The following is a 27,848-nucleotide window of genomic DNA, read 5'->3' as shown; positions in this document are numbered from 1 at the left end:
CTGAATATGTCTAAAACCTGAGCTCCTTATCTCTCCACATAAACCCCTACCCCCTCTACCCATTCTCTATTTCTGTGGACAACACTGTCCTCCTCCCTGTCTCATCAGCTCACAATCTTGGGGTTATCTTTGACTCCTCTCTCTCCTTCACCACTCAGATCCAACAAACTGCTAAAGCCTGTTGCTTCTTCCTCTATAATATTACCAAAGTAGGACCTCTCCTTTCCGAGCACACTTCCAAAACCCTTATCCACACTCTCATCACCTCTTGCTTAGATTACTGCAACTTGCTTCTCTCAGATCTTCTGCTCAACCATCTCTCTACCCTCCAGTCCGTGCAAAATTCTGCTGCATGACTTGTATTCTGCGAGAGCTGACATTACCCCTCTCCTCACTTCACTGGCTCCTCATCCATTTCTGAATAAAATTCAAACACCTCTTACTGACCAACAACTGCATTCACTCCACAGTCCCTCAATATCTCTCCTTATTTATCTCCCCCTATGCTCCTCCCCCCACCCCCACAATTAACTCCATTCATCGGGCAAGTCCCTCCTAACCATACTTTTCTCCTCCACTGCCAATGCCAGACTCTGTCCTTTCTATCTTGCTGTACCATATGCATGGAACAGACTGAGACTGCCTGAGTCACTACGTAAGACTCCATTTCTTGCAGTATTCAAATCCAAGTTAAAAGTTCACTTTTTCAAGGCTGCTTTCAACTCCTAACTCCCATTTACTATAAAATTACCTATATCTTTTCTATCATTTTCTCTGCAAGATTGTAAGCTCTTCAGAGCAGGGACTGTCTATTACATCATGTAATTTTACAAAATCAGCATTAATTTCTCAATTTCCAACTTCACCGTTAAGTTCTTTAGTGCTAAATAAGTTTACTTCTGATAGTCCTCTGGGAATTCAAATGGTATTTACTAATTTGGAAAATGTCTTTTAATGAGCTTTATTTAACTTGTAGATTGATATCATATTTAGTTTTTAGGATACAGAATATAACATCTTCCATATGTCTAGAAGAAAGTCTTATAATTGTTCATAAACAGATCAGTGAAGGTTCACAGAAGATTAAAAATGTAATTCATTCTCTTTTTATGCCTTTTGATCTCACAGAGTGAGAGCAGATTTTAGGGGGGAAGGGAGGAGTGAGGATGAAGTATACATAAGAGTCTGTATGAAAGTTTGAATACTAAGACATTTCAGTGCTGTGCTTTATAGACTAACACTTCTCCATCTGTTTGAATATATCAAGTAGGGCAAGAAAGGTTATAAAAATGGATTGCCAGGATCTGACTTGTTCATTTACATTTCTTCTTTTGTATGTAGCAACGATGAACAGCGTATGTGATAGGTGGTGATCTGTTTGATTCCATGAATAAAGCAGTGTCATATGAAAAAGAGAATTTGGGGGTTTCATGTGCATATCTATAGTTATAGTACAACAACTGTATCTATTAAAGCAGTGTTTTTCAACCTTTTTACACCTATGGACCGGCAGAAATAAAAGAATTATTCTGTGGACCGGCATTGGTCCGTGTACCGGTGGTTGAAGAACACTGGGCTAAGTCGTGGGCCAGACCCCACCCATCTCTACCCAATCTCCACCCCAGACCCCGCCCCCATAATAGTACTAATTGCACCTTGCACGTCCCGTGCCTCATCTGGAAGCCTTCCCTCTGACGTTGCAACATCAAAGAGAAGGCTTCCGGTTCAGGCACAGGATGCCCATAGGAGCCACTGCCCGTGGCTTTGTGCACTGAATCAGTTAGGAAGAGAGAGCTGACTCAAAGATAACGCCGCATCGATCGCACCGTGGATCGGCGGTTGAAGAACACTGTTTTGGGCCTGATGTACATGCTGGCCCTGTGGACCGGCAGGAAATTTCTGTGGACTGGCACTGGTCCATGGACCGGTGGTTGAAGAACACTGTATTAAAGCACTACAGGAGATTCAAAATACAAGTATGGTCCTCAAAAACATATATCACCCTCACTGACTACATGGTATCGCTAACCTGGAAAGCAAAAGTCAAGATCTCCATGGTAATAGTCAAAGTTAAAAGCAGTTAAAGGGGTTAGTCTAGTGCAGTGTCCCGCAAACTTTCTCAAGCCGCGGCATACTAAACGTAGTGGCCATGGCTCGAGGCATCTGGAAGTGCGCGCATGTTGCCATGATGATGTCATGTACATGGGTGACATCATCATGTCAATGTCCGCGAATGTGCGAAAGCCCTGAGATGCCAGTGGGGGGGGTGCCAGCAGGGAAGAGGGCCGGAGAGGTGCCGGTGCCAGCTGATTGCCTACAGGACTTGCCTCTCGCCGTGAGATGCACGTCCTGTAGTCAGTCAGCCGGTGCTGGCGCCTCTCCTCCTCCCCAGTGTGCTGCGGCACACCTGAAATCATGGTCTGTGATACACTGGTTTGTGTAATGAAATTGACTGGAGGTAGGTGGCATCTTATTGATTAACCAGGTTTTTGAGGGATGAGCTTATGAGGACCAGAGTCTCTTCATCAGATATAGAGAGCAAGTGTTACATTTACTTCTTGTGCTCTTTCCGGTTGGCATCCTCAGTATCTTAATATTGTCCACCTAGAGCGCTCCAATCACAGACTCAGGAGCTGCTGGAGGTTCCCTTACTACAGGTGGCATGCAAAGCAAAAAGTCGTGGGCACATCTATTTGATTGACTGCTTATGAAATATAAAGCTAAATAGCAAACTTTTGAAAGCTGTGAATACAAAAAAAAAGGAGATCATGTGATCATTAGTAAGAGGCTTCTTTTTTAGGATTTTGGCTTGCATAACTTGCTCTGGTACATGTTTTGAAAAGACAATTAGTGTTATGAATGTAACGTAGTAATAATATTAAGTTTTGAAGAATATAAATGTTATTGATGAGTCCACTCAGCATTCTTTGTATGTCTGATTTTGCTTATAGATGGAGTATCAGAATGAGGGAATTGATGCAGCCTTGGTGGAGTACGAGGACAATCGCCCTCTTTTAGATACATTTCTGCAGAAACCAATGGGGCTTCTTTCTCTCCTTGATGAGGAAAGTCGATTTCCACAAGCAACAGACCAGACATTGGTTGGTAAGGGAAATTCTTCAATCCCCTATAAAATGAAATTGTAGATCATTGCGAAAGGGTCTCTGGCAAGATTTAGAAAATTCTACTGCCCAGCCATGCAAATTCTGTGGTGATTCTCTAGCACATTTTCATATATTTGTATGTGATTTAATAGACAAAAAAGATATAGGCTGATATTCAAACACTAATGGCTGGTGAACTTGTGGATTGTGCCTCTCCAGACATTGTACTTTTAAAACTTATACAGATAGTATCAGGTTATTTAAATCATTAAATGGATCCATGCTGCATATTATAATGTGTCATTTGTTCCCTGCTGACATCATATTTCTTTTTTGAGTATTTAACCATGCTGTTTTATAACCTAATTTCTATATATGATGCTATAAATTGTGTACAGTAGATATCCTCTTAGTTGTGATATTGTTATGATGTTAATTATGATGACCACATCTGTTGTTGTCTACATAGTAAGCTGCATGATGCATTTAACTGTCCATTTGTTGCATTGTATTGGAGTAAGATTTGGTTAGCAGTGTCAAATTTACTATAGTATATAAGAGAACTATTGACCTATTTAATAATTATTTTGGGAATGATTCACATATTTCCACATTACATAATAAGCACAACAAAACTTACAAATGCTACTGCATAATGAAATTTCCCCTACCCTCCCAGCTAATAAACAAATAATAAAACCTTCATAAAATTATTCATAAAATCCTTGAATCAATTCCAATTCTATTCCCTTCCCTTCCCCACCCCTCCCAAGAGGTGTATGTTTTTTACTTGATTATAAAATTAAATTAATTATTCCTCTTTACAGTATTTAGCCAATGGCTCCCAAACATCCATAAAATTCTTAAAACATCCCTGTTGTATGGCCAAGTAGCGTTCCATTTTATAAGTATAACACAGGGATTCCCACCAGAATGTATAGTTCAACCGATCCCAGTTTTTCCGATTTGGTCTTAAATCAACTTTAAACACCTATAAAAAATAGTTACTTAAGAATTGAATACTGATTGCAATCAAAACGATTCTAGCTAATTGGAAAGACTTCAAATTAGAATACAACATTTGGTGGAATATAGTAAATATGAAAAAATATATGCAATTAAGGGCCTCTTCTATCAAACTGTGTTAGCCCAAGCAAACCTCCGGGGGAAGACCTCAGACTCCATTCAACATTTTTCAAAACAGCGTGTGCTGGTCAATTGAATAAATTTTCCGATTAATCATTGGTCTTAAAACACCCCACCCCCCCTAGTTATATAAGCTATTAATAAAAATATTATTCAAAATCAAAAATTCTACTGTTATCAGCATCTGACAGACCTAAAAGGACAAGGAATTTGAACACCCTCATTGTCAAGATCTTACAGCCTCTTTATTATACCCCAAAAAAACCTTCTCATATGATATTTTTTGGGTATAATAAAGATGTTGTAAGATCGTGCCAATATTTTGGCACCCCCCCTAGATTCTATATATGGTGACCAGATTTGTGTACCCAAATTTGTGTGTATTCTTGAGATGTGTGCTCAAATTAATTGAATAACGAGCTCTGAACCATTAATTACTGAAGTTAATTGACACCCATTAGAATTTGCACGCTCATCTGGCTGTGTGCTATTCTATAAAGAAGGATGCCTAACCCCTGTGCATGTATCTGAAAAGAGGTTTGGCCAAGGGACGGGCATGGGCATATCAGGAGCCTTCCAAGAAAATGCACACATAATTACAGCAGTCCTAACTTGAGTGCCAATAATTTACATCATGTTTCAGCAGGCATAAGTCTGGCGTCCAAAGTATGGTTGCAGCAATTAGCGCTCAGCATGATTTTATAAAGAACATGGTTTTTAGTATAGATACTGATTGATTATAAGGGCTTGGTTGATTGTCATTATTTGTATATAAATTGTATTGCACTTTTTGTTGGCATTAAAAACTAAAAAAAGTTAAAAAAAAAAGAACATGGGTTTTTTTTAATAGAATCATACTTAATGATAATTTTTTCTAATACACATTTTCAAGCGCAATTTATAGAATTTCCCCCTTAACTTTTGGTGCACTTTCTTGATTTTACTCCTATGTGTTATATAGTTATTTTGTTGAAAAAAGAAGAGAGATAAATAGAACATTCTTTGAATGAAGAAATAGTTAATATGTTGAACTAATGTAAACTAAGTCCAGAGCTAGACTTATCTGGATGAACTGCCTTTCATGTTTAAATTTTCTTGCAGATAAATTTGAAGACAACCTTCGATGCAAATATTTTTGGAGGCCAAAACGTGTTGAATTGTGCTTTGGCATTCAGCACTACGCCGGAAAGGTTAGAACACTTATTTCACATCTTGCTTGTACAGTATTGTAGTGGCCTCTTTGGTTGAGCCAGAGCAATTTCCAGGTCTGGGAATGTTCATACCTAGCAAAGTAAGACTGAGGGAAGAATTGTCCATTCCCTTGGGTGGGGCAGGATTGAAAAGTGTGATTCAGTAAATCCTGGGCTGTTATTGACCAAAGGGGGTCATACACAAATGAAGCCTCTGGAGAGAGGATGTGTCTTCTGTTTGGGTTGGGAGTGAACCAAAAGGACACTCATTGAATTAGCATCCAGGAAGGTGAGTACCATAGTATCTCAGAGATAAAATTCTGGTTCCAAGATATTGTTCTCTAGGAACATATTGAAGTAAATTTTGTATGAATTTATTTTTCTTCAGTTTTCCTAAGGTCAAGAAAGAAAGGCTTTAAAGGGAACAGCGGGAGACCTGAGGTTTTCATTCAGTCAGTGTTCAAGTTGTTTAAGCTTAGTTGATCAGTGTATTTTGTATATTTTTTCTACTTTAGAAGTAAACAGTTGCTGAAGTTTCAAGTTTCAAGTTTATTAAAATTTGATGGTTCGCCTATTAAATCTAAGCGAATTACATAATAAAAGAATTATAGTATAGAACAATAAAACAAGTTATTTTACAGTAACAATTTTCAAGGGGCTACGACAGATTGACAATACAGACGAACTAAGAAACATTAGGAAAGAACATTAGGGAATAAAAGTTACAAATTGTTGTTTCCTCAAGGGAAGACAGGGCTAGCTCAACCTATGGACCAAGTGAGCACTGGCTCAGGGCGCCATGTGATAAAGGGCACCAAAATCCCAGTGCAGCATTTCCCCCTCCACTCCCTCCCCATTCACAATCCAGTATCTCCTCTTCTGTCTCAACCCACCCCCTCTCCTTGGATTACCTGTACATGCTAGGGGGCACAGGCAGCAGCAGCGACCCACATAAGCAGCCCGAGCCCAACCCAGAGCTTTCCCTCTGCCTCTTCCCACCAAATTGTGTAAAGTTAAATCTTGGGCACGACGCTTTTTAAGACACTTTAATTTCAGATTGCCATGAATTATCCTAACCACAGTTGTCTGTCTTATTCCTGCTTCTCTTGCTATTTGGCAAGTTGTTCGGTGTGTTTGCAGTGCGTCCTCCTAGCTCAATACAAGATCGCATACAAAGTCAATGTGCTCTTGTGTGCGAATCGAGAACGGTTGTCCGCTGCTTGGCTTACGATCTACAGTGCCCGTTGCTTGGATCTTGCATAGCAGCACATCAAGGCCATTTTTGTTCCAACTCTTCTTTGGGAAATCTTTCAACAATCATCGATTGCTGTAACCTTTTAGCGGTACCAAGTTGTTTATCAGAATTTGGTTTTCTGCAGTGAAAACCATTTTGATTCAGAGACTGTTTACAAACTATCATCTGCTTCTGCACGTATCCCATAGCAACAATTCATTTTCACAAGTGTTGTGGTGCGGTGGGAAATATTTGCAACATTTTATATCAACTTTATTCAGGACACGACGAACTCAATTTCATAAGAATTGGCTGAGTTCTGTGGAAGATACAACAAAAAACATTTTGGTGTGGTTTTTTTCGGTTCACAGTGCACAATAGGCTCACAGCCTGCATAAAATGAGCACCTAAATTGTAGCACCCAGCTGTAGAATTTCCCCCCCCCCCCTCGCTAAGTTATTCTTTTGAGATTTTGCATCATATTATAAGCCATTAATATACAACTAATAATAATAATAATAACAGTTTATATACCGCAATACCGTGAAGTTCTATGAGGTTTACAAAAGATTACAAGAGGTACAAAATGAGTGAACTTAAGAGAGAAGAGAATGAGAATAGGTCAAGAAAACCGTTATTGAGAGAGGTGTACGGGTCAGTTGTCTAGGTACTTCAGGAATAGGAATGTTTTTAGGCGCTTCCTGGATTCCTCGTAAGTGGTGGGCGAAAGCAATTGTTCTAGGTCTTTGCCCCATAATGCTGCTTGATGTGAGATAAGGTGTTCGTGGTGTTTTTTTAGTTTGCAACCTCTGACTGGGGGGGGGAAACGAAGTTCAGTGAGGTTATTTGAAGATATTCCAACACTCTTCCGCATTAGTGAAGTCTGGCAGTTATTTGGGCATTCGGTTGAGGCACCCCCGTAAAGAGAGAGCTTTGATTCCATGAGGACTCTTGAAAGCTAAGTTTTTCTGCATATTACATTCTATGGAGAAAACTGCTATATTTAAGAACTGTTAGATTTAAACGTTTTCACTGATACATAATTGATTTACTTGATTCCAAACTTGCACTTGGCACTTTATTATTTATTGATTGTTTTATATTTGAAAGACACTTTGATAATTAAAAGGTTCATGGGGAGACTGAAGGTGATGTTTATGGATATAATCCTGTAGGGCGCTTTTTGCGCTCATGCGCTGAGGATACACCCAGGTGAACTCCTTTGGAGCTTTTTCTCTCAGGAAGCTCCCAGGACTGATCAGTCCCCCAGTGTTAACCACTCTACAAATTTAATTCTTCTCAATTCTTTTTGAATAGAGTGAGTGCTGGTGCATAGTTGGAATACAAGGAACTGAAGCAGGTCTGTGTGAGTGTACTATAGTTAATTTTGACTAACATTGCTCATTGGAAGCTTTGCTTTATTCTCCATTAGGTTCTATATGATGCTTATGGTTTTCTTGAGAAGAACCGAGACACTCTTCCTGCTGATATAATGGTAGTGCTGAGAACGTCAGAGAACAAACTACTTCAGCACCTGTTCTCAAGTCCATTAACCAAAACAGGTACTTCTAGGAACACTTTTGTGGAAATTATAGCTACAGTGCTGATCAGAAAGCTGTCACTGCTGAACCATCACTGCAGGAACGTACTGTAGCCCAAGGTGCAGAGAGGGTGCAAAAAGCTATGGGGTTAATAATAATAATAAAAAAAAAGTCTAAAAAGGTGTCCTAAATGGCTACTTGGATGATCAAAAAGCCTGATCGTCCAAGTACCCATAACCAAAGCTGGTTTTTAGACGTATTTAAAAACAGCTTAGGCCTTTCCCCTGCCACTAAACGCACAGAGAGAAAAGAGGTGTGTTTAGAGGAGGGGAAAGGGCGGGCAGTGGGCGGGAGGTGGGCCGACCTACACCTAGGCATACAACAGGTATAACCAAAACATTTACAGGTTGCCTAGTCGGCACTTAGACCTTTTTGACTTAGACGAAGCCAAATCAGGTCTAAGTGCCGAAAAAGGGGCCGCTGAGCTGATGGCCGCTGGCGCGATCAGTTCAGCGGCTCAGCAACCTACCCACCGCAAGCATCGCGGCAGAAGATATGCCTCATCTCCCCTACCATGATGCCATCACTCCTCTACCCGAACTGCCACGACCCACGACAGCAGAGATGCCCTATCTCTCCTGCCGCAGGTCGCGGCAACTCGGGTAGAGGAGTGATGGCATCACGGTAGGAGAGATGAGGCATCTCTCCTGCCGCAATGCATCACCCCCCCCTCACACACACAACATTGGGGCAAGAGGGAGCTCAAGCCCTCTTGCCCCGCCGACTCCCCAACGATATCAGGGCAAGAGGGAGCCCAAGCCCTCTTGCCCCGCCGACTCCCCGACGATATCGGGGCAAGAGGGAGCCCAAGCCCTCTTGCCCCAGCGATTAACATTGGGCCAGGAGAGAGCCCAAGCTCTCCTGGCCCCAGCAACCACCCCCCCACCCCCGCAATGGATTGGGCCAATCCATTGCTGGGGGGTGGTCGCTGGAGCCAGGAGAGCTTGGGCTCCCTCTTGCCCCGTTATCGTCGGGGAGTCGGCGGGGCAAGAGGGCTTGGGCTCCCTCTTGCCCCAATATCGTCGGGGAGTCAGGGAGTCGGCGGGGCAAGAGGGCTTGGGCTCCCTCTTGCCCCAATGTTGTCAGGGGGGGGGGTCGCGGTTCGACATGGCAGAAGGGCTTGGGCACCCTCCTGCCTGGATCGTTGGGGGGGGGGGGTCTGTAACCGGTGTTGTTTTTGACAGACACCGGTTACAGAATCCAGCTTTTAGGCGAAGGACTGGCTCCTCCTTCGCCTAAAAGCCCTTCTGTTGAATGTTTGGGGCTTAGGCATTTTTTTGGTTCATTATGCCCAAAAAGTGTAGACATCCTGGGGGTGTACTTTTAGACGTAGTGGTGATCTGGGCATTTAGTAGAGGCAGGCCATAATCAAAACAAGGACGTTTGTTTTGGTTATGGACACTTTCCCTGCTTCTGTTTTTAACGTTTAAGGACTTAGGCCAAAAGGGGACTTAGACGTTTTTTTTTATTATATCCCTCCACGCTGTTGTAATATAAAAGGTCCACTGATTTTATACTATTTTCCAGTCCTATCTAGTGACATTTGCAAGTGTAAAGTGAAGAGCTCATATACCTAATGGCTCATTAAATAAATAATTCTACTCTACCATAGTCTTTAGGGCTTCTGGTTGTAGGTGTTTATAGTTTAGACAGAGATTTGTTGTCAGATAGTGAGTTAGAAACTTCAGCTAAGTCCTCTGGAGACAAAGGGCTTGATTCTGTATAGGACGCCCGGTTTCAGCAGCCGCCTAAGTGGCTTTTGAGAATCGCACACGGGCGTTCTATACAGAATTGCCACCCTGATTCTCTAACAGGCGTCTATGCCACAGACGTTGTTTAGAGAATTGCATTGCTGCTGAGCTGATCGCAGCAAGGAAAGGGGAAGGCCCGCCATTTTCCAGTGGCAAGCCTGCTGGCTGGAGAGTGAATGCCTCCCTCCAGCCAGATATTCTGTTTACAAGCTATGGGGTGGGAGGAGTTGGAGGGGTTCCCCTTTAGGGGGATTGCCAGGTGAGTGGGGATGGGGGGTTGGAGGGGTTAGCAGGAGGGAATGGGCATCCCTCCTGCTTAGCGTGGTAGGGTATGGGGTGTTTTGGGGGTGTTCAGGCAGGAGAGAGTGGGCATCCCTTTTCTAATTCCGCTACAGTACACTGTATCTTTTTTTGAGATAAAGTGACCAGAATTGAATGCAATACTCAAGGTAAGGTCACACCATGGAGCAATACAGAGGCATTATAACATTTTTAGTTTTGTTTATCATCCCTTTTTAAAATAATTATTAGCACGTGTTTACTTTTTTGGCCACCACCACACATTGGGCAGAAGGTTTCAATACATTGTCTACAATGACACCCAGATCTTTTTCTTGGGCGCTGACCCCTAAGGTGGACCCTAGCATTTGGTAACTATGATTTGGATTATTGTTCCCAATATGCATCACTTTGCATTTCTCCACATTAAATTTCATCTGCCATTTGAACGCCCAGTCTTCCAATTTCTAAAGTCTACCTGCAATTTTTCACAATCTGCATGCACTTTAACAACTTTGAACAGTTTAGTGTTATCTGCAAATTTAATCACCTCACTCTTCGTTCCAATTTTCTAATCATTTATAAATAAGTTAAATAGCACCAGTCCCAATTCAGATCCCTGCGGAACTCCACTATTTTCCCTTCTCCACTGAGAAAATAAAATATCCATTTAACCCTACTGATAACCAATTCTGAAAATCTAGATACACTAGGAGGTTCATGGGATAAAAAAAAAAACACTCCTCTTAGCAAAAATACTCAAAAAAAAATATTACTCAGTCTAAATAATCAGCTTTGCAAGAGCAGGCTTTAACCATGTTCATTCATCAACAAAAACTATCAACAGTTCAATAAATGTGCAAGAAATCCACAAAATATTTAGTTGTGGTCCAAACTCAGATTCCATGATTTATATGGCACTCTCCAAAACTTATCTTCATCCAAAAATTGGAATCCCTAGCTCTAGGTCCACAGTTCAAAATCCTTAGATCTAACATGGACACCCCATTTCACCTCCTGGCTGCGTCAAGAATCTATTTGTCTACCTCAGGATTCACTACATTTCCATTCAGGAAGTTATATCAGAAGAAGAAATGTGGCTAGTGCAAGCAGAAGGTAGGAGATGCTGTTCGCTGCCAATGAAGATTTGAAGAGATGGGTGGGCAGTGAGGATAGAGGTTCTGGCACCTGGGGTGATCCACCCCCTCACTGTGCAACTGAAAAGATAGTAACATAGTAGATGATGGCAGATAAATACCTGAATGTTCCATCCAGTCTGCCCAACCTGATTCTATCTAAAACTTCTCCTTCTTTTTTTTTTTTTTTTTTTCTAGATAGAATCAGGTCCAAAACCATAGGGCTGGGCAGAGTGAGGCCAAGGGAGATGTTGAGCAGGTATGGAGAAGTAACAAAGGGGGGGATTTGCTGCTGGATAGGGGAGAGATGGTGTTCCTCAGAAAAGTATGGTGAACAGAGAGAGAGGATGCTGTGCTGGATTCACCTGTGTTCAAGGAGAAAAGTGTCACTGATAGTGCAAGCCAGTGACTTAGCCCCGTGATGGGGGGAAGGAGTCCTTTCCCCACTTTGTGCTCAGGCTGTATCTAGAGCTGCAGAACCCTTTTAAGCAGCTGGCAGGAATTTCAAAGCACTGCCAGCCACTTCCAGAGCCATTTCCATCCTCCTCCTGCTGCTTCTTTAATGCAGAGGTCGGAACTGTGTCTCCAGTCTCTAGATCAGGGATCTCAAAGTCCCTCCTTGAGGGCTGCAATCCAGTCGGGTTTTCAGGATTTCCCCAATGAATATGCATTGAAAGCAGTGCATGCACATAGATCTCATGCATATCCATTGGGGAAATCCTGAAAACCCGACTGGATTGCGGCCCTCAAGGAGGGACTTTGAGACCCCTGCTCTAGATGGACTTCATGCACATGCTCAGTTCACTCAACATGTGCAACAAGACCTGGCGGTGGCTGGTGGCATGCTGCTGATCTTTGCATTAAAGAACCACTGCAAGGAAAAGGGGAACTGGTTGGTGGTGCTTCAGAATCCGCACTAGCAAAGGTATGTTTAGAAAATGCGGGGTGAATAGGAGGAAGGAATGTGTTGACCCCCCCAGTCCACTCCTGGGCACCCCCAAAATTAGAGTGCTGCCTATGCCTTTGCTGTAAGTAGGAAGCTACTGTAGCTGCTGATAGCAGTCAGTTGGAGTTGGGGTCAGGGTCAAGTCAGAGTTGGAGGAGGAGACACAAGGCTGAAAATTTTCCTTGGGTGCTTGACTGTACATGGAGAGAGATGGCCAACAGGGAAAAGTGCTTCTCTTTAAGACTTACATGAGACTACATGTATAAACAGAATTCAGTCAGTCAATCTAGATAGTATCAAAAAGCATATGGGGGACATTCTAAATATAATGTATATACTTTGGAAAAAAGATGGGAGGGGGAAGATATAATTACTAGTACTATCCATTCAGTTGTGTCTGACCGTTGGTTACTCTGTAGGCCAGTCCTTGCCATGCTTCTCTGTTTTCCACAGCTTAATTAATCCAGCAGGGCTACCCAGTATACTGCATCGCATGTCATATGTATGACTACCTCCCCTCTGGGAGGCGGGCATACATATGCAATCGATGCCAGGAACTGGATAGCCTGAAGAGGGAGGTCGGAAGGCTGCAGGTTAGAGTCCAGGAGCTGGAGGGACTCTGCACCATAGAGGAACAGTGTGGGGAAACGGAGGATACTACCAGAGAGAGCAACATCACAGAACAAGTCAGAGAGCTCGAGAAGTTCATAGAGGAGGCCTGGCAGATGGCAGAGGCACAGGACCACCAGCGTATCAGACGGGAACCGGCAGCTGGAGGTCAGGATCCACCAAACACCATGGGAGTGGGTCCTTGCGTAGGGTCCGAAAATGCAGATGATGGTACCCAACAGGACCTGGTGGAAGGACCAGCGGAGATCCAGCAGAGCCCGGAGGACACGGACCTGAGACCAGAGAGACATCTGAGGAAGGGGAAATCTGCTGTTGTAGTGGGAGACTCAATCCTGCGAGAAGTGGACAGTCACATTGCCGGAGGGAGGGAGGACCGACTAGTGACATGTCTCCCGGGGGCAAGAACAACGGACGTCATCAGCAGAATTGAAAGAATCCTGGAGGGAGCCGAGACGGAGGAGACGGCAGTTGTAATCCACATTGGAACCAACGACGTCAGCAGGAAAAATTTCAACCGGACTACACTGACTGAGCAGTTCAGGATCCTGGGGCGGAAACTGAAGCTGAGATCAAAGAGGATAGCCTTCTCGGAGATCCTGCCAGTACCGAGAGCAGACGCAAGGAGACAGAGCGAACTACAAGTAATGAAAGGATGGCTGAGGAGATGGTGCGAGGAGGAGGGATTCCACTTTGTTCGAAACTGGACGACCTTCTTGGGGAAGAACAAGCTCTACAGGAGAGATGGACTGCACCTGAGCACAGCTGGGACGAGGCAGCTGGCAAGAAACATCCAAAACGCCATAGACCTAGCTTTAAACTGAGGAGTAGGGGAAAGCCGGAAGTCGATCTGGCCTCGACATACCGGACATTGGTATCAAAAAATGATACTGAGCAAGGACATTGCAAAAGAGATCTTGGGACCGAGTGGGATCTTTTGGACAAAAGGACTGAGAGGAAATTCTTGGGCAAAGGGACTATGAGGGGCTTCTTGGACAAAGGGACTGAGGGGACACTTTTGGGCAAAGGGACAGAGTGGGAACTCTTGGACAAAGGGGCTGAGAGGGACTTTTTGGACAAAGGGACCGGGAGGGAACTTTTGGACAAAGGGGCTGAGTGGGAACCTTCAGAAAAAGGACCCACAGATGGGACTGAGAGGAAAATCTTGGACAAAGGGACTGGGAGGAAACTTTTGGACAAAGGGACTGAGTGGAAATCTTCAGAAAAAGGGCCCACAGATGCAATGCAGGGGCCCAGTGCCCAAACGAATCTAACAGGCATGGTTGAAAGAGAACAATGGGAGCCAGGGGACCATCCAAAAAAGGGGATACTGGCTGGGGGCAGAACGGACACGCCACGAGAGGTGGATGACCGAGTAAAGGCAAGCCAGGTGGGAGCACCGAGCCATGGAAAGAAAACAGCAGGGCGGGCGACAAATCAGGACCTATATTGCCTCTACACAAATGCGAGGAGCCTCAGGGCCAAAATGGGAGAGTTGGAAATTATAGCCAGTCAAAAAGCCCTGGACATAATTGGAATCACAGAAACGTGGTGGGCTGATGACAATAAATGGGATGTGGTCATACCAGGGTACAAACTTTACAGGAGAGACAGGACACACAAGAAGGGTGGAGGAATAGCGCTATACATAAAGGACTCCATACCCTCAACCAAAATGGAAACAGCAGTAAGGGCGGAAGGCTTGGAATCAATATGGGTTAAGCTACCAGGAGGATCTGGAGCAGACATCAAATTGGGTCTATACTATCGTCCGCCTGGCCAATCGGAAGAAATCGACCGGGACCTGGAGACTGAACTGCGGCAGGTATGCAAGAATGGAAGTGTGGTGGTGATGGGGGACTTCAACTACCCTGGGATAGACTGGAGTATCGGGCACTCAAGTTGCGTGAGAGAGACCAAATTCCTGGAAACCATGAGAGACTGTTTCCTGGAACAGCTGGTCACGGAACCTACACGAGGAGAAGCTACTCTTGATCTAATCTTCAGTGGACTGGGGGGACCTGCAAAGGAAGTAGCAGTATTAGACCCACTGGGGAACAGTGATCATAACATGATCCAGTGCAGACTAGAACTGGGATCATCCAGGGTGAAAAGAACCACAACAACAGCGCTCAACTTCAGAAAAGGGAATTATGATGCAATGAGGAAAATGGTGGGGAAGAAACTCAACGGCAGCACAAGGAAGACAGAGTCCGTAGAAAGCGCCTGGACCCTGCTCAAGCATACGGTGCACGAAGCACAGAACCTGTACGTCCCCAGGTTCAGAAAAGAGTGCAAGAAAAATCGAATAAAGAACCCAGCATGGATAACGGCTGCTGTAAAAAAGGCGATCAGTGACAAGAAAGCATCGTTCAAAAAATGGAAACAGGACCAAACGCAGGACAACCAAAAGGAACACAAGGAAAGCCAGAAGGAGTGCCACAGAGTGGTTAGGAGAGCAAAGAGGGAATATGAAGAGAGACTAGCGGAAGAGGCAAAAAATTTCAAATCATTCTTCAGGTACGTAAAGGGAAAGCAACCAGCGAGGGAGGAAGTGGGGCCCTTGGATGATGGGGATAGAAAGGGAGTAGTGAGGGAGGAAAAAGAAATAGCTGACAAGTTAAATGACTTCTTTACGTCGGTCTTCACGAGGGAGGACACATCCAACATTCCGGAACCAGAGGAAATAGAAAATGGAGATCAAGAGAGCAAGCTGGTCCAACTAGAGGTGAGCCAGGAGGATGTCCTCAGGCAGATAGACAAGCTAAAGAGCGACAAGTCGCCAGGTCCGGACGGCATTCACCCAAGGGTGCTCAAGGAATTAAGGAATGAAATAGCAGAGACACTTCAGCAAATATGCAACCTATCCCTAAAAACAGGAGAGATCCCAGAGGACTGGAAAATAGCTAATGTCACGCCCATCTTCAAGAAGGGTTCAAGGGGCGACCCGGGAAACTATAGGCCGGTAAGCCTCACATCGGTCCCGGGAAAGATGATGGAGGCGCTGATTAAGGACAGCATCTGTGATCATATCGAAAAAAATGGACAGCTAAGGTCGAGCCAGCATGGGTTCTGCAAGGGTAGGTCGTGCCTCACAAACTTGTTGTACTTCTTTGAGGGGGTAAATAACCAGGTGGACAAAGGTGAACCCATAGACATAATTTACCTAGACTTCCAGAAAGCCTTCGATAAGGTACCACATGAGCGGTTGCTCAGGAAGCTATGGAATCACGGGGTGCGAGGAGAGGTCCACCGATGGATCAAAAACTGGCTGGCAGACAGGAAGCAGAGGGTTGGTGTAAAGGGCCACTACTCGGACTGGCAAGGGGTCACGAGCGGGGTTCCTCAAGGGTCAGTGCTGGGACCGCTCCTGTTTAACATATTCATTGACGACCTGGAGGCAGGAACAAAATGCGAGGTCATCAAATTCGCAGATGACACCAAACTATTCAGCAAGGTTGAAACCACGGTAGATTGCGAGGATCTCCAAAGGGATCTTACGACACTGGAAGAATGGGCGAAAAAGTGGCAAATGAGCTTCAATGTAGGGAAATGCAAGGTCATGCATATAGGGAGAAGGAACCCGATGTTCACTTACAAAATGGGGGGATCAATGCTAGGGGTCAGTAAGCTGGAAAGAGACCTGGGAGTGATGGTGGACACGACATTGAAGGCGTCAGCACAATGCGCCACAGCCTCGAGGAAAGCAAACCAAATGTTAGGTATCATTAAGAAGGGTATCTCGACCAGAACGAAGGAAGTCATCCTGCCACTGTACCGGGCTATGGTGCGCCCGCATCTGGAATACTGTGTACAGTACTGGTCACCGTACCTCAAAAAGGACATGGCAATGCTTGAGGGAGTCCAGAGAAGAGCAACTAAACTGATTAAGGGTATGGAAAACCTTACATACACTGACAGACTGAAGAAGTTGGGGCTGTTCTCCCTGGAAAAGCGGAGACTCAGAGGAGATATGATAGAGACCTTCAAGATCCTGAGGGGCATCGAAAAGGTTGACAAGGACAGATTTTTCAATTTGAAAGAAACCACAAGAACAAGGGGTCACTCGATGAAATTGAAGGGGGACAGGTTTAAAACAAACGCAAGGAAATTCTTTTTCACACAGAGGGTGGTGGACACATGGAACACCCTTCCGGAGGCCATGATAAGAAATAGCACAGTACAGGGTTTCAAGGAAGACCTGAACAGGTTCCTGGAGGACAAAGGGATTGAGGGGTACAGATAAGAACAGTGGAAGGTTTAGAGATAAGTGTAGAGGTAGGTATAAAATTAGTCAGGGACCACTGCTCAGGCAATATGCCTGATGGGCCGCCGCGTGAGCGAACCGCTGGGCTGGAAGGACCTCTGGTCTGCCCCGGCGGAGGCGACTACTTATGTACTTATGTTCATTCCCCTGTCAATCTTGATGGTATTCAACCAATGGGCCTTTGGTCTCCCCTGCTTCCCTTTACCACTGACCATCTTTCTCCTTTTCTAGTGAATTTGCCCTCCTCACATATCTAAAAATGTCAGTTTCTGTCTGATAATCCTGCCTTCCTGGGACAACTCTGGGTTTATATGATCAAGAACATCTTTGTTGGTGATCCTAACTGTTCAGGGGATTCGTAGAAGTCTTTTCCAGCACCACAGCTCAAAGGCATCGATTTTTCTTCTATCTGCTTTTGTGAGTGTCCATGTCTCACAGCCAAAAGTCACGATTGAGAACACAATAACAGTGATCAGTCATTGTTTGATGGTGACTGAGACATCCTTGCACTTCCAAATTTGGTCCATGCTCACCATGGCTGCAGATCCCAGTGCTAATCGACACTGTCAAACTGCCACTATGATCAATGAGGGACCCAAGGAAAACAAAGCTGTCAACCACTTCTATTACAGATACTTTTAAATACCTCTATAGTATACATGTGCAGGGGGCAGTCCTCTTCCAATAGAAAGAAAGCTCTGAAATGAGGTGTCAGAATGATGGTGAATGGGAGATAGACTCAGGAGAAATCTAAGTAAGTATTTCTGTATAGAGATGGTGGTAGATGTATGAGAATAACTTCCCAATAAAGGTGATGGAGAGGAGGATGGTATTTGAATTCAAGAAAGCATGGACAAGTACAGGGGATCACTTGAGTGAGAAGAATATAGAGTTTAATAGTTGGAATGGGTGGACAGACTGCATAGGCTGTATGGTCCTCATATGCTGTCATTTTCTGTTTCTTTGTAGAACACATGCAATATCACTAACAGCATGTAAAAAGGTATAGTAAAGCCAAAAATGGTAAAGAGAAGGGCAACAAAAAATGATAGAATGGTTTTTATATATGCAATTAGCAAAATACATATTAGAAGATAAAATACTAAAATTACTGCTCACATCTCTGTAATGTTATTGCAGTAAATTTTGTCCTTATTCACATCTGCATTTTATAACATGCTTTAATATAATATATGAATTGAGATTAACTTATAAAAGTGGAAAAACTGGAACTGAAACTAATTGTTCTTTTACGGTAATATATCAAGAAGAGTTCTGAGGCTTATGTTTGCTTTCCTCATGGTAGCATTATATAGACATCTCTAGTTGGCAAGAAACAGGGCCATTTTATAGCTTCTTTATAGTTTTATCTTAGACATAAACTCTCTGACCTTTCCTCTCAATCATATTTCTAAATTAGACTTGCATTATAGTTTCTGCTTATTGAACACCACTGTATCTAATGAATTTCTACATCAGTTACTTCTTTAGAAGAATAAATCATAGCCTGAAACAATATGCACTTAGATTTTGCAGGGTTGGCTGTTTTAGTAATTTTTTTATAATGTTAAACATACACGGGTATTATGATAGATACAGAGTTGCCATGTGAATTTTTTTTTTTTGAGACTTGCTGCTTAATCTGGATGCATTGTGAGGGGTTCCTCCCAAGAATGAAAATCTTCAGGGGTCTGAGGAGTGCGGTGCAAATCCCAAAATGTCATAGTTGGAGTGTTTTATCGACATGATGATTATTAATGATTTGTGTACAAACTGGCCAATCAGTATTCAGCCCGCAACAACAGCGGCCTTTTATGCACTGAGCATCATTGGCTAATTTAGACCCGGATATTCAATGCCGGGCCACTGGCACTGAGGCCCTCTTTTACTAAGGTATGCTAAATGCTAATGTGTGCATGTTAGTCTATGGACGCATTAGTGTTTAGCACGCGCGCTAATCAGTTAGCGCACATTAGTAAAAGAGGGGGTGAATATTTGAGTCTGACCGGTCTCTCCTGATTCCTTTTACCACTGACCATTCTGAGTAGCACCTCCTTTCCTAGTGAATTTGTCCTCATCACATGTCCAAAATACAGTAGGTCAGTTTCTGTCTGCTAATCTTGCCTTCCAGGGACAGCTCTGGGTTTATATGATCGAGAACATCTTTGTTGGCGATTCTAGCTGTCCATGGGATTTGTAGAAGTCTTCTCCAGCACCACAGCTTGAAGGCATCAATTTTTCTTCTATCTGCTTTCATGAGTGTCCATGTCTCGAAGCCATACGTCACGATTGGGAACACAATAACAGTGATCAGTCTTTATTTGATGGTGACTGAGAGATCCTTGCACTTCCATATTTGGTCCATGCTCATCATGGCTGCACACCCAGTGCTAATCAACGCTTGATCTCTGCTGTTGAACTGCCGCTGTGATCAATGAGGGACCCAAGGAAAGCGAAGCTTTAACCACTTCTATTACAGATGCTTTTAAATACCTCTATGGTATAAATGTGCAGGGGGCAGGCCTCTTCCAATAGAAAGAAAGCTCTGACACAGGTATTATGACCTTTCCTAGTAGAGCGACAAGCAATGTAAGTAGTAGCTTAGGGCTCCTTTTACAAAGGTGCGTTAGGGCCTTAACACAGAGAATAGCGCACGCTAGCCTCTACCGCCTCCTTTTAAGCAGGCGGTAATTTTTCAGCTAGCACGTGCTAATCTTGTACGTGTGCTAAAAACACTAGTGCACCTTAGTAAAAGGAGCCCTTAGTGGTCAGTGAAGTGCACTTTGAACAACAGGATCCAGGTGTACTGTATTTCACGCTTTAACACTTTTGCTTCTGTACAAATATTTGAACACTCCTGGAACTGTACCTAAATTTATAAGACACCTGCACAGTGGCGTAGTGAGGGTGAGAGATGCCTGGGGTGGTGGTGCCCCTCCCTGCCCGCGTAGCGGTCCCTCCTGCACCTTCCCCGAGCCCCCTGCCGCACCAGCGCCCCCTTCCCTAACTTTCCCCCGTAACTCGAGTTGTTCACAGCCGCCAGCAACAAAAATTTCAATGTGCTCCTTGCGACCCTGTCGGCTCTCCCTCTGATGTCGCTTCCTATGCGTGGCACCCAGAAGGCGATGCGTTCACGAGGAGCACATTGAAGTTGTTGCTTGTGGTGGTGAACAATTAGAAGTATGGGGAAAGAAAGGGAATGGGGCACGCGTGTGTGGTGAGGAGAAGAGTGGGAAGAGGCGGAGCAGAGAGGAGGAGGGGTGCCGGCATCCCCCCCAACATGGCACCCGGGGCGGACTTCTCCCCCCCTTACTATGCCACTGCACCTGCAAGCTGGATGGGTATTGTAGTGGTATACATTTAGGTAAAGTAGGATTTTATCTGTTCTAGGAGGGCGCATAATAAAATGTACAGGAATTAAGGCGAGGTTTGTACCTGGGTCCCATTATTTAAAGTCCAATACACTGACCACTAGGCTGCCCCTCTGCTCTGTACATCTATGTGGTCATTTTTGTACAAATGATGCTCAACAGATGTTTTTGTGCCTGGTTTTCTGGCATTCATATTTTGGATGTTTCATTATGGGAAATGGCTGCTCATATGGGCAGTGGCATACCCAGGGTATGTGGCACCCGGGGCCCATCATTTTTTGACCCCCCCCCCCATTGTAAAAAAATATTTTTTGTAATGACCATGAAACGGAATAAATGGTCAGAATAGAAACAGGCAGTGAAAATTTTCTTATATTCCAAACATAACATAACATAAATTATGTCTGAATTGTCATGACATCAGAAGTACATATGGAATAGTTGCAGGTGATGCTTGGGACAGTTCTGATTGTGTTAGTTTGGTTTTATGTGTTTTTTGAATAGAAGGGTTTTTATTTCTTTTTGAAAGTTTTGCAGTCTTTGGTCGATGTCAATAGGTTGTAGAGTTGGGGGTCGAGTGTTGCAGCTCGAATGGCTAGGAGGTTGTCGAACAGTTTTTTTCCTTTTGACGTTTTTGGTTGGAGGGTGTGTGAATGGTGTGTGAGTTCTCCTATGTCTGTTTGAAGTGGATTGAATTATTTAGCTGAAGAAATTAGTTACCCCCTCATCCCACACACATTAATTCTCTTCCATTTTTGTTCCCATTATAAAAAACACTGATAAGTTCCCAGAAAAAAAATACATTAAAATAAGAAGTGAAAACAAAGGCCCCTACAGATGAGAACATAACATAAGAATAGCCTAACTGGGTCAGACCAATGGTCCATCATGCCCAGTAGCCCATTCTCATGGTAGCCAATCCAGGACACTAATACCTGGTCAAAACCCAAAGAGTAGCAACATTCCATGCTACCAATCCAGGGCAAGCAGACACTTCCCCCATGTCTTAATAACAGATTATGGACTTTTCCTCCAGGAATTTGTCCAAATCTTTCTTAAAACCAGCTACATACACTATCTGCTTTTACCATAACTTCTGGCCACTTCATTTTTAAGTTTAGATCTTTCCTTTCAAACAGAGACCTTGCTAGATGTCAAATATAGCACAAGGTAACTTCACATGGACTTAGCTGTGCAGGAAATGTGAATCTCCTCATACACCCACCATATAGTGCAAAAATGTGCAAAGGTCTGGTTTTTTCTTTCGATCACTACATAGCCTAATGCCACACAAACATTTTCTGTAGGTCAATGCTAAGGATAACAAAGTTTCCTTCCTCGGACCAGAAGAAGACCACTGGAAGAGATCCCAAAACAACACCCAAAGACCCACTCAGTGTGTGAACCAGTTGAGTGGAGTGGACTAACTGGGGGGTGGAAATGGGCCCGGAGTTTGCTCAGCAGAATTTCCCAGACCACCTCTTCCTCTCAACACATTGATACACTGCCACCATCACCAAGAGGAACACCTCACTGGGTAGGCCAGCTATGCTATAAACTTTATAAAACACATTATTATATTTTCTTATAAAGCACATATTTTAACTGAATTCTCTGACATCCTCAGCCTTTCCATTCACAAAAATAGAAGGAAGAAAAGTTCCCATTTCCTGCTGTCTCAAGTCCCCGGCCTATACAATATTTTTTTTTCTGCAGACCCTTCAAAAGTTTGACCAAATCCTCGTTTCACTTGCATTATAAAGTACTGAGGATGCCATCTCTCCCCAATCCCAGGTCCTAAAGTCTAAGACAGTAGCGCAAACTAATGCTGCCAGATTCAGGAAAAAAAATTTCGATTCGATTCAGCTTATTGAATTGGTTTTTCAATTCGATTTTCCTGCCCAGTTGGGTGATTTTTTTCAAAAAAGAACATAAGCAGTGCCTCTGCCGGGTCAGACCAGAGGTCCATCCCGCCCAGCAGTCCGCCCCCGCGGCGGCCCAACAGGTCATGACCTGCCTTAATCACCAGAAGGGCCCCCTTGCCCCCTAGGTTTCTCATCGAAGTCCTATCTTCCCATCAATGTCCTAACCCTCCGGCCTTGCACCTGCACGACCTGGTGAGCTGTCTATACTTATGCAACACCCCAGCACCTCCCTCAGTACCCCACGATCCCCTTTTCCCTCAGGAATCTGTCCAATCCCTGTTTGAATCCCTGTACTGTACTCTGCCGGATCACTTCCTCCGGGAGCGCATTCCATTTGTCCACGACCCTTTGGGTGAAGAAAAACTTCCTTGCATTTGATTTGAACCTATCTCCCTTCAGTTTCTCTGAGTGCCCCCTCGTACCTGTCGTCCCTTTTAGTCTGAAGAACCTGTCCTGTCCACCCTCTCTATGCCCCTAAGTATTTTGAAGGTCTCTATCATATCCCCCTGAGCCTCCTCTTTTCCAGAGAGAAGAGCCCCAGTTTATCCAGCCTCTCAGCATATGGGCAGTTTTCCTTGCTGAAAAAGGAAAATGCCCCATACTAAACGCAAGGGCATTCTCTGGGGGGGTGGGGGGGGACTCCTCTGCCCCTGGACAATCGCTGATGGATCAGTTCCTGATGAGCTCCCCAGCAATTGAAGGAGGAGGAATCGTGCCCGCTGAAGCCCCGATGGAAGGAGCTGCCGGAGCACTGGGCCTGGAAACATCCCTCTACCCTCCAGCAGCGTGTTCACTGCCGAATCTGACGCAGCACAGTTCTTTGCGTGAGAGAACAGAGCGATTGAAGAGCTCGGCGTTCTCACACAGAGGGAGCTTTAGCGCTGGACAGGATGCCGAGGCAACATTCTCTGGAGTCGAAGAGAACTCGGACCCCTCTGCAGTGACTCTTGGAGCTATTTGGAAAAGTCTTCAGAGACTCGAAGTTGCAGTTACAAAATCATCTGAAGATATATCCAAGGTAGCAACTAAATTAGATGATTTATCTTTGTCAATGCAAAATATTCAAGCTGAATGCAGAGAAAGTTTGATTTGGTGGATAAGGAGATTTCCTCATTAAAATCTTTATCTTCTACAATGGTTCAAGATAGAACTTATCTTCAAAGAAAAATTGAAAATTTGGAAAATTTCAGTAGAAGACTGAATTTAAGATTTTTGAATTTTCCTAAATTAGCTGCTGGGACACCTACTGAAGTTTTCAAAAGATATCTTCTTGAGACTTTAAAAATTCCATCTAAGTGTATTCTGCCTATAAAGAAAATCTATTACCTCCCAAGAAAAACACAGAATTTCCATCCTCAAGAATTAGATTTCAATAATTTGACTGCTATTCATGAAGCTACTCAGGAGGAAATTCTGTATAGAGGATCCATGATTGTTTCATTAGTGTTTGAGCAGGACTTAAATATGATAATGATGAATTATTTTCGTCTTTCCTAAAATTTGTTTCTTGGAGAAAAAATCTGGATTTTCCCTGATGTAACTGTCTACTCAAGAGCAGATGAAATTATTCTTAAGTATGAGGGAAGAAATAACAAAAATGGGAGGGACCTTCTTATTAAGTTATCCCTGTAAATGTGTGATAAAATATGCAGGGAACAAATATATATACTTTGTACCGGAACAACTTCATTGTTTTCTGGACTCTCAAAAATTGATTAAAACAACTAAATAAATAAGAGCTGCTAGATAAGATTATACCGGGAAATCATGTTAAGCCTTTTACCTAAAAAGAAGTTTACATAGTTGTGAGATCTCCTTATCTCTGTTATCATCTTGTCTTCAAAGAGAATTAAGTGGTCTAAGGAAGAGTATATAATTGATTATTGGGAATATTGCATATCAAAAATCTACATTTAGTTGTTGTATTGATGTGAAAGGCTTTGTGAGCCCCTTTGCCATCCTACATTTGATTCTGTTGAGTGAGGATTGCTGTACTCTGGTTGTTTCCATTTTTGCCTCACTTTTTCATCTTCTATACCTTCTAGTGTTTGCAATTCTTATGTTCCCTGGTGCTAGGGAGTCAGGATCTTTTTGTAGGTTTCAAAAAAACTCAACAGAGTAGTATCTAGGCCTGCTGTTTCTTTTTGTAGCATTTGGATGGCATCCATTATTTTCTTCATTTAAACCTCTTTTTTAAGAGCCTTGCAATCTTCTTTGGGTAGTGTAGAGTGCGGGAGGTCCTTCAAAAACAATACACATTGATCTTCATTGAACTGAATTTCTGCACTGGTTGCCAATGGAAGCAAGAGTACTTTTCAAATTTGCTTGTATTTGCTATAAGATGTTATTTAAATTAGCTCCGCTATATCTCCTCTCTCATTCTGACTAGGCCTACTTGGCATACTGGTTTATTTACTTTTCCTAATCCCAAAAATTGCCGTTATAAAAAATATTTTGATCGATCTATGGCTTATCAAGCAGGTAAAGTTAAAGTATGGTTAGACGACCTGATTCAACAATCTGCATCTTATTGCACCTTTAGAAAATTAAGTTAAGACCTATGTGATCATAAAATTCTTTACTTGATTGATGACTATGGGCTCCTTTTACTAAACTGCGCTAGTGGTTTTAGCGTGCGCTACAATGCCGCGCGCACTAGACACTACCGCCTCCATTGAGCTGGTGTTAGTTTTTCCGCATAGTGTGGAGGTTAGTGCACTAATCTGCAGCGCGCGCTAAAAATGCTACCGCACCTTACTAAAAGGAGTCCTATGTCATAGCTTTTTATTGTATTTTTCACTATTGAAATATTGTACTGCTTTTCTGTGTGCTTTGTATCATCACTGGAATGTCCAGTCCTCTTTATTCTATGAACTGCCTAGAACTTTTTGGGTGTTGGCGATATAGAAAAATAAAGTTATTATTATTATTATTATTAATAAAATAAGTGACCGTATCTTTGTCTTTGTTCTTTGTGATCTTGCTCTATTACCTTACCCTTTTAAATACTAGCTAAGAGGTTGCCTGGGGGCATTACTTTCTGCATAATATATTTAATTGCATTTAAATTTAATTTAACATGAACATTTATATTCTACATTACCAATTTAGTTCAAGGCAGATTACACAATAATGATCAAATTAATCATCCAATAACATTTCCAATTAACATCATATAATCCAATACTATTCTAGTTATTGCTTTAAAATAAATTTAAATAAAATTTTCCCCATACAGTGGGGAGTTATCAACTTGGACTACAGTTAAATCATGCTATTTTATGGTTAACCCCAGTTATTAGTTTCTTGGAAATCGCTGAGACTCCTGGCGGTATATATATATTTTTAAAATAAATAGATTTCATCATATAAATTTATTATTTCTATAGTGCTACCAGATGTACGCAGTACTGTACATTAAACATGCAAGAGACGATCCCTGCTCAAAAGAGCTTGCAATCTAATTATGATAGACACACTGACAAAAATGGTGAATAAATATATGCAGTTTCTCTAGGGAAATACAAAGGGATGAAGAGGTAGAGAAGGTCAGTGTTGTTAGGACTTAAATGCAGCTTTGAAAAAGTGGACTTTTAGCCTGGATTTGAATACCCCCAGAGATGTAGCCTGACGTACCAAGCAGACAGGTTGTTCCAGGCATACGGCGCAGAAAGGTCGTCGTCGAGAGTTGGCAGTAGAGAAGAAGGGAACAGATAAGAGAGACTTGCCCGATGAATGGAGTTTCCAGGGCAGAGTATAGGGAGAGATAAAAGAGGAGAGAGATTGAGGAGCCGCAGAATGAATATACTTATAGGTCAGTAAGAGGGCTTTGAACTGTGTGCGGAAGCAGACAGGGAGCCAAATAAGCAACTTGAGGAGAGGAGTAATGTGAGCATAATGGCACTCTAAGCTATTCAAGAATGCTCAGTACCAGGCAGCTCATTGGAAGTTTATTTGTTAGCAGTGGTGTGCAAAGATAAATTACTTTTATCTCTGTACAAAGCCTTTGTTACATCACAGTTGGAGAATATGATATACCTTTGGAGTCAAAATGATCTTGAAGACTGGAAGAATAATTGCTTGAAGATTTATTTTAACAAGGCAACCATACTTTTCTAATTCTTATAGCGTACCTAAAGGTGGAGCTGTTGGCTTCTCAGCTTTTTAGGAAGATCTCTCATTGGAATAAGAAATGTTTAAAATTGGCTGCCTTTTTCGTATCATTCACTGCCACTGTGGAAGTAATTACCAATGATTTCATCAGAATGAGAAAAGCTCTGGCCAGGGTCTCTCACTGTGATGGGAGGAGGCCAATGGAAAATGTTTAATATTGAAAATTTCCTAATAAGAGAAAATATTTAATACAGCATTCTGTGTAATATCATGTTGTGGCTTATGTTCCCTCTAGATTTTCAAGGGTATGTGCAGATGTCCATCATTGTAGGATCTATAATTTTTGTAAGTGAGCAGTGGGGGATGAGGTGAAACCCTGTTTTGCCTTGATCTACAATGGGTATGCTAATGCTAAGTTTAATGTGAAACCTATATGACTGAATCTTAATTCCTGGATATGTTCCAGCTTTTTAAAAATATTGTGAACCGGTCTGAACTGCAAGGTATGGGCGGATTATAAATATAGTTATTATTACTATTATTATTATAGATTTCGCATGGGTCACTAAGTATGGTGAAACCTATTGATTGAACCTTGAAGTTTGCTTATGGTTGCTTTGTGAATGGCTTCCTAGTGGAGGAGAAGCATGGCAGTACCTGTTGCCTTGGGACAGTGGTGCCCTATGGCTGAACTATAAAATCCATCCTTTCAAAATCTGTTGACAGTGGCTTCTAATGCCAAAGTATATTATCACCCTTCATTTCATTTTATTATTCTTTCCAAAAGAACAGAACGTGTGAATACTGCCCTATTCACACAGCAGACACTTCTCTTCTTTCTATCTCCATGTCAGAGACAGCATATGTTATTGTTGCATGCCATCAAGTTAACGTCAACTCATTGTGACTCTGTGGATAGTTGTCTTGAGATGTGTTTGGTCTTCAGTCAGATAGCTAATTGTTGGTAGATGGGCACCCATAGCTCGTACCTGTCCATTACATTACTGGTCTTTCTCTTTTATGTTGACCTTCAACCTTGCCAAGTGTGATGCCTTTCTCCAGTGATCTTTCTCTTCGCATGTAACAGAAAATGTTTTCTCAGCCTCAGGATGCTTAGATGGGTTTGTCATTTTTTTTTTCTGACAACATTTTACCGTT

At 42.9% G+C, this 27,848-nt stretch overlaps 1 protein-coding gene across 1 annotated transcript in view; it reads left to right on the top strand.

Moving 5' to 3' along the window:
• MYO3B (myosin IIIB) overlaps nt 1-27,848 on the top strand; it is a 319,347-nt gene that overhangs the window by 95,948 nt on the left and 195,551 nt on the right. Inside the window, exons 13-15 of the mRNA XM_033944123.1 lie at nt 2,952-3,105; nt 5,352-5,440; nt 8,107-8,236. Of these exons, the coding sequence (XP_033800014.1) occupies nt 2,952-3,105; nt 5,352-5,440; nt 8,107-8,236 (373 nt within the window). The remainder of the gene's footprint in view (nt 1-2,951; nt 3,106-5,351; nt 5,441-8,106; nt 8,237-27,848) is intronic.

This window comes from Geotrypetes seraphini, chromosome 5, assembly GCF_902459505.1.
Source record: "Geotrypetes seraphini chromosome 5, aGeoSer1.1, whole genome shotgun sequence".
Taxonomy (NCBI): Eukaryota; Metazoa; Chordata; class Amphibia; order Gymnophiona; family Dermophiidae; genus Geotrypetes; species Geotrypetes seraphini.
Note: the sequence above shows the minus strand (reverse complement) of the source record. Positions and strands in the feature narration are given on the sequence as shown.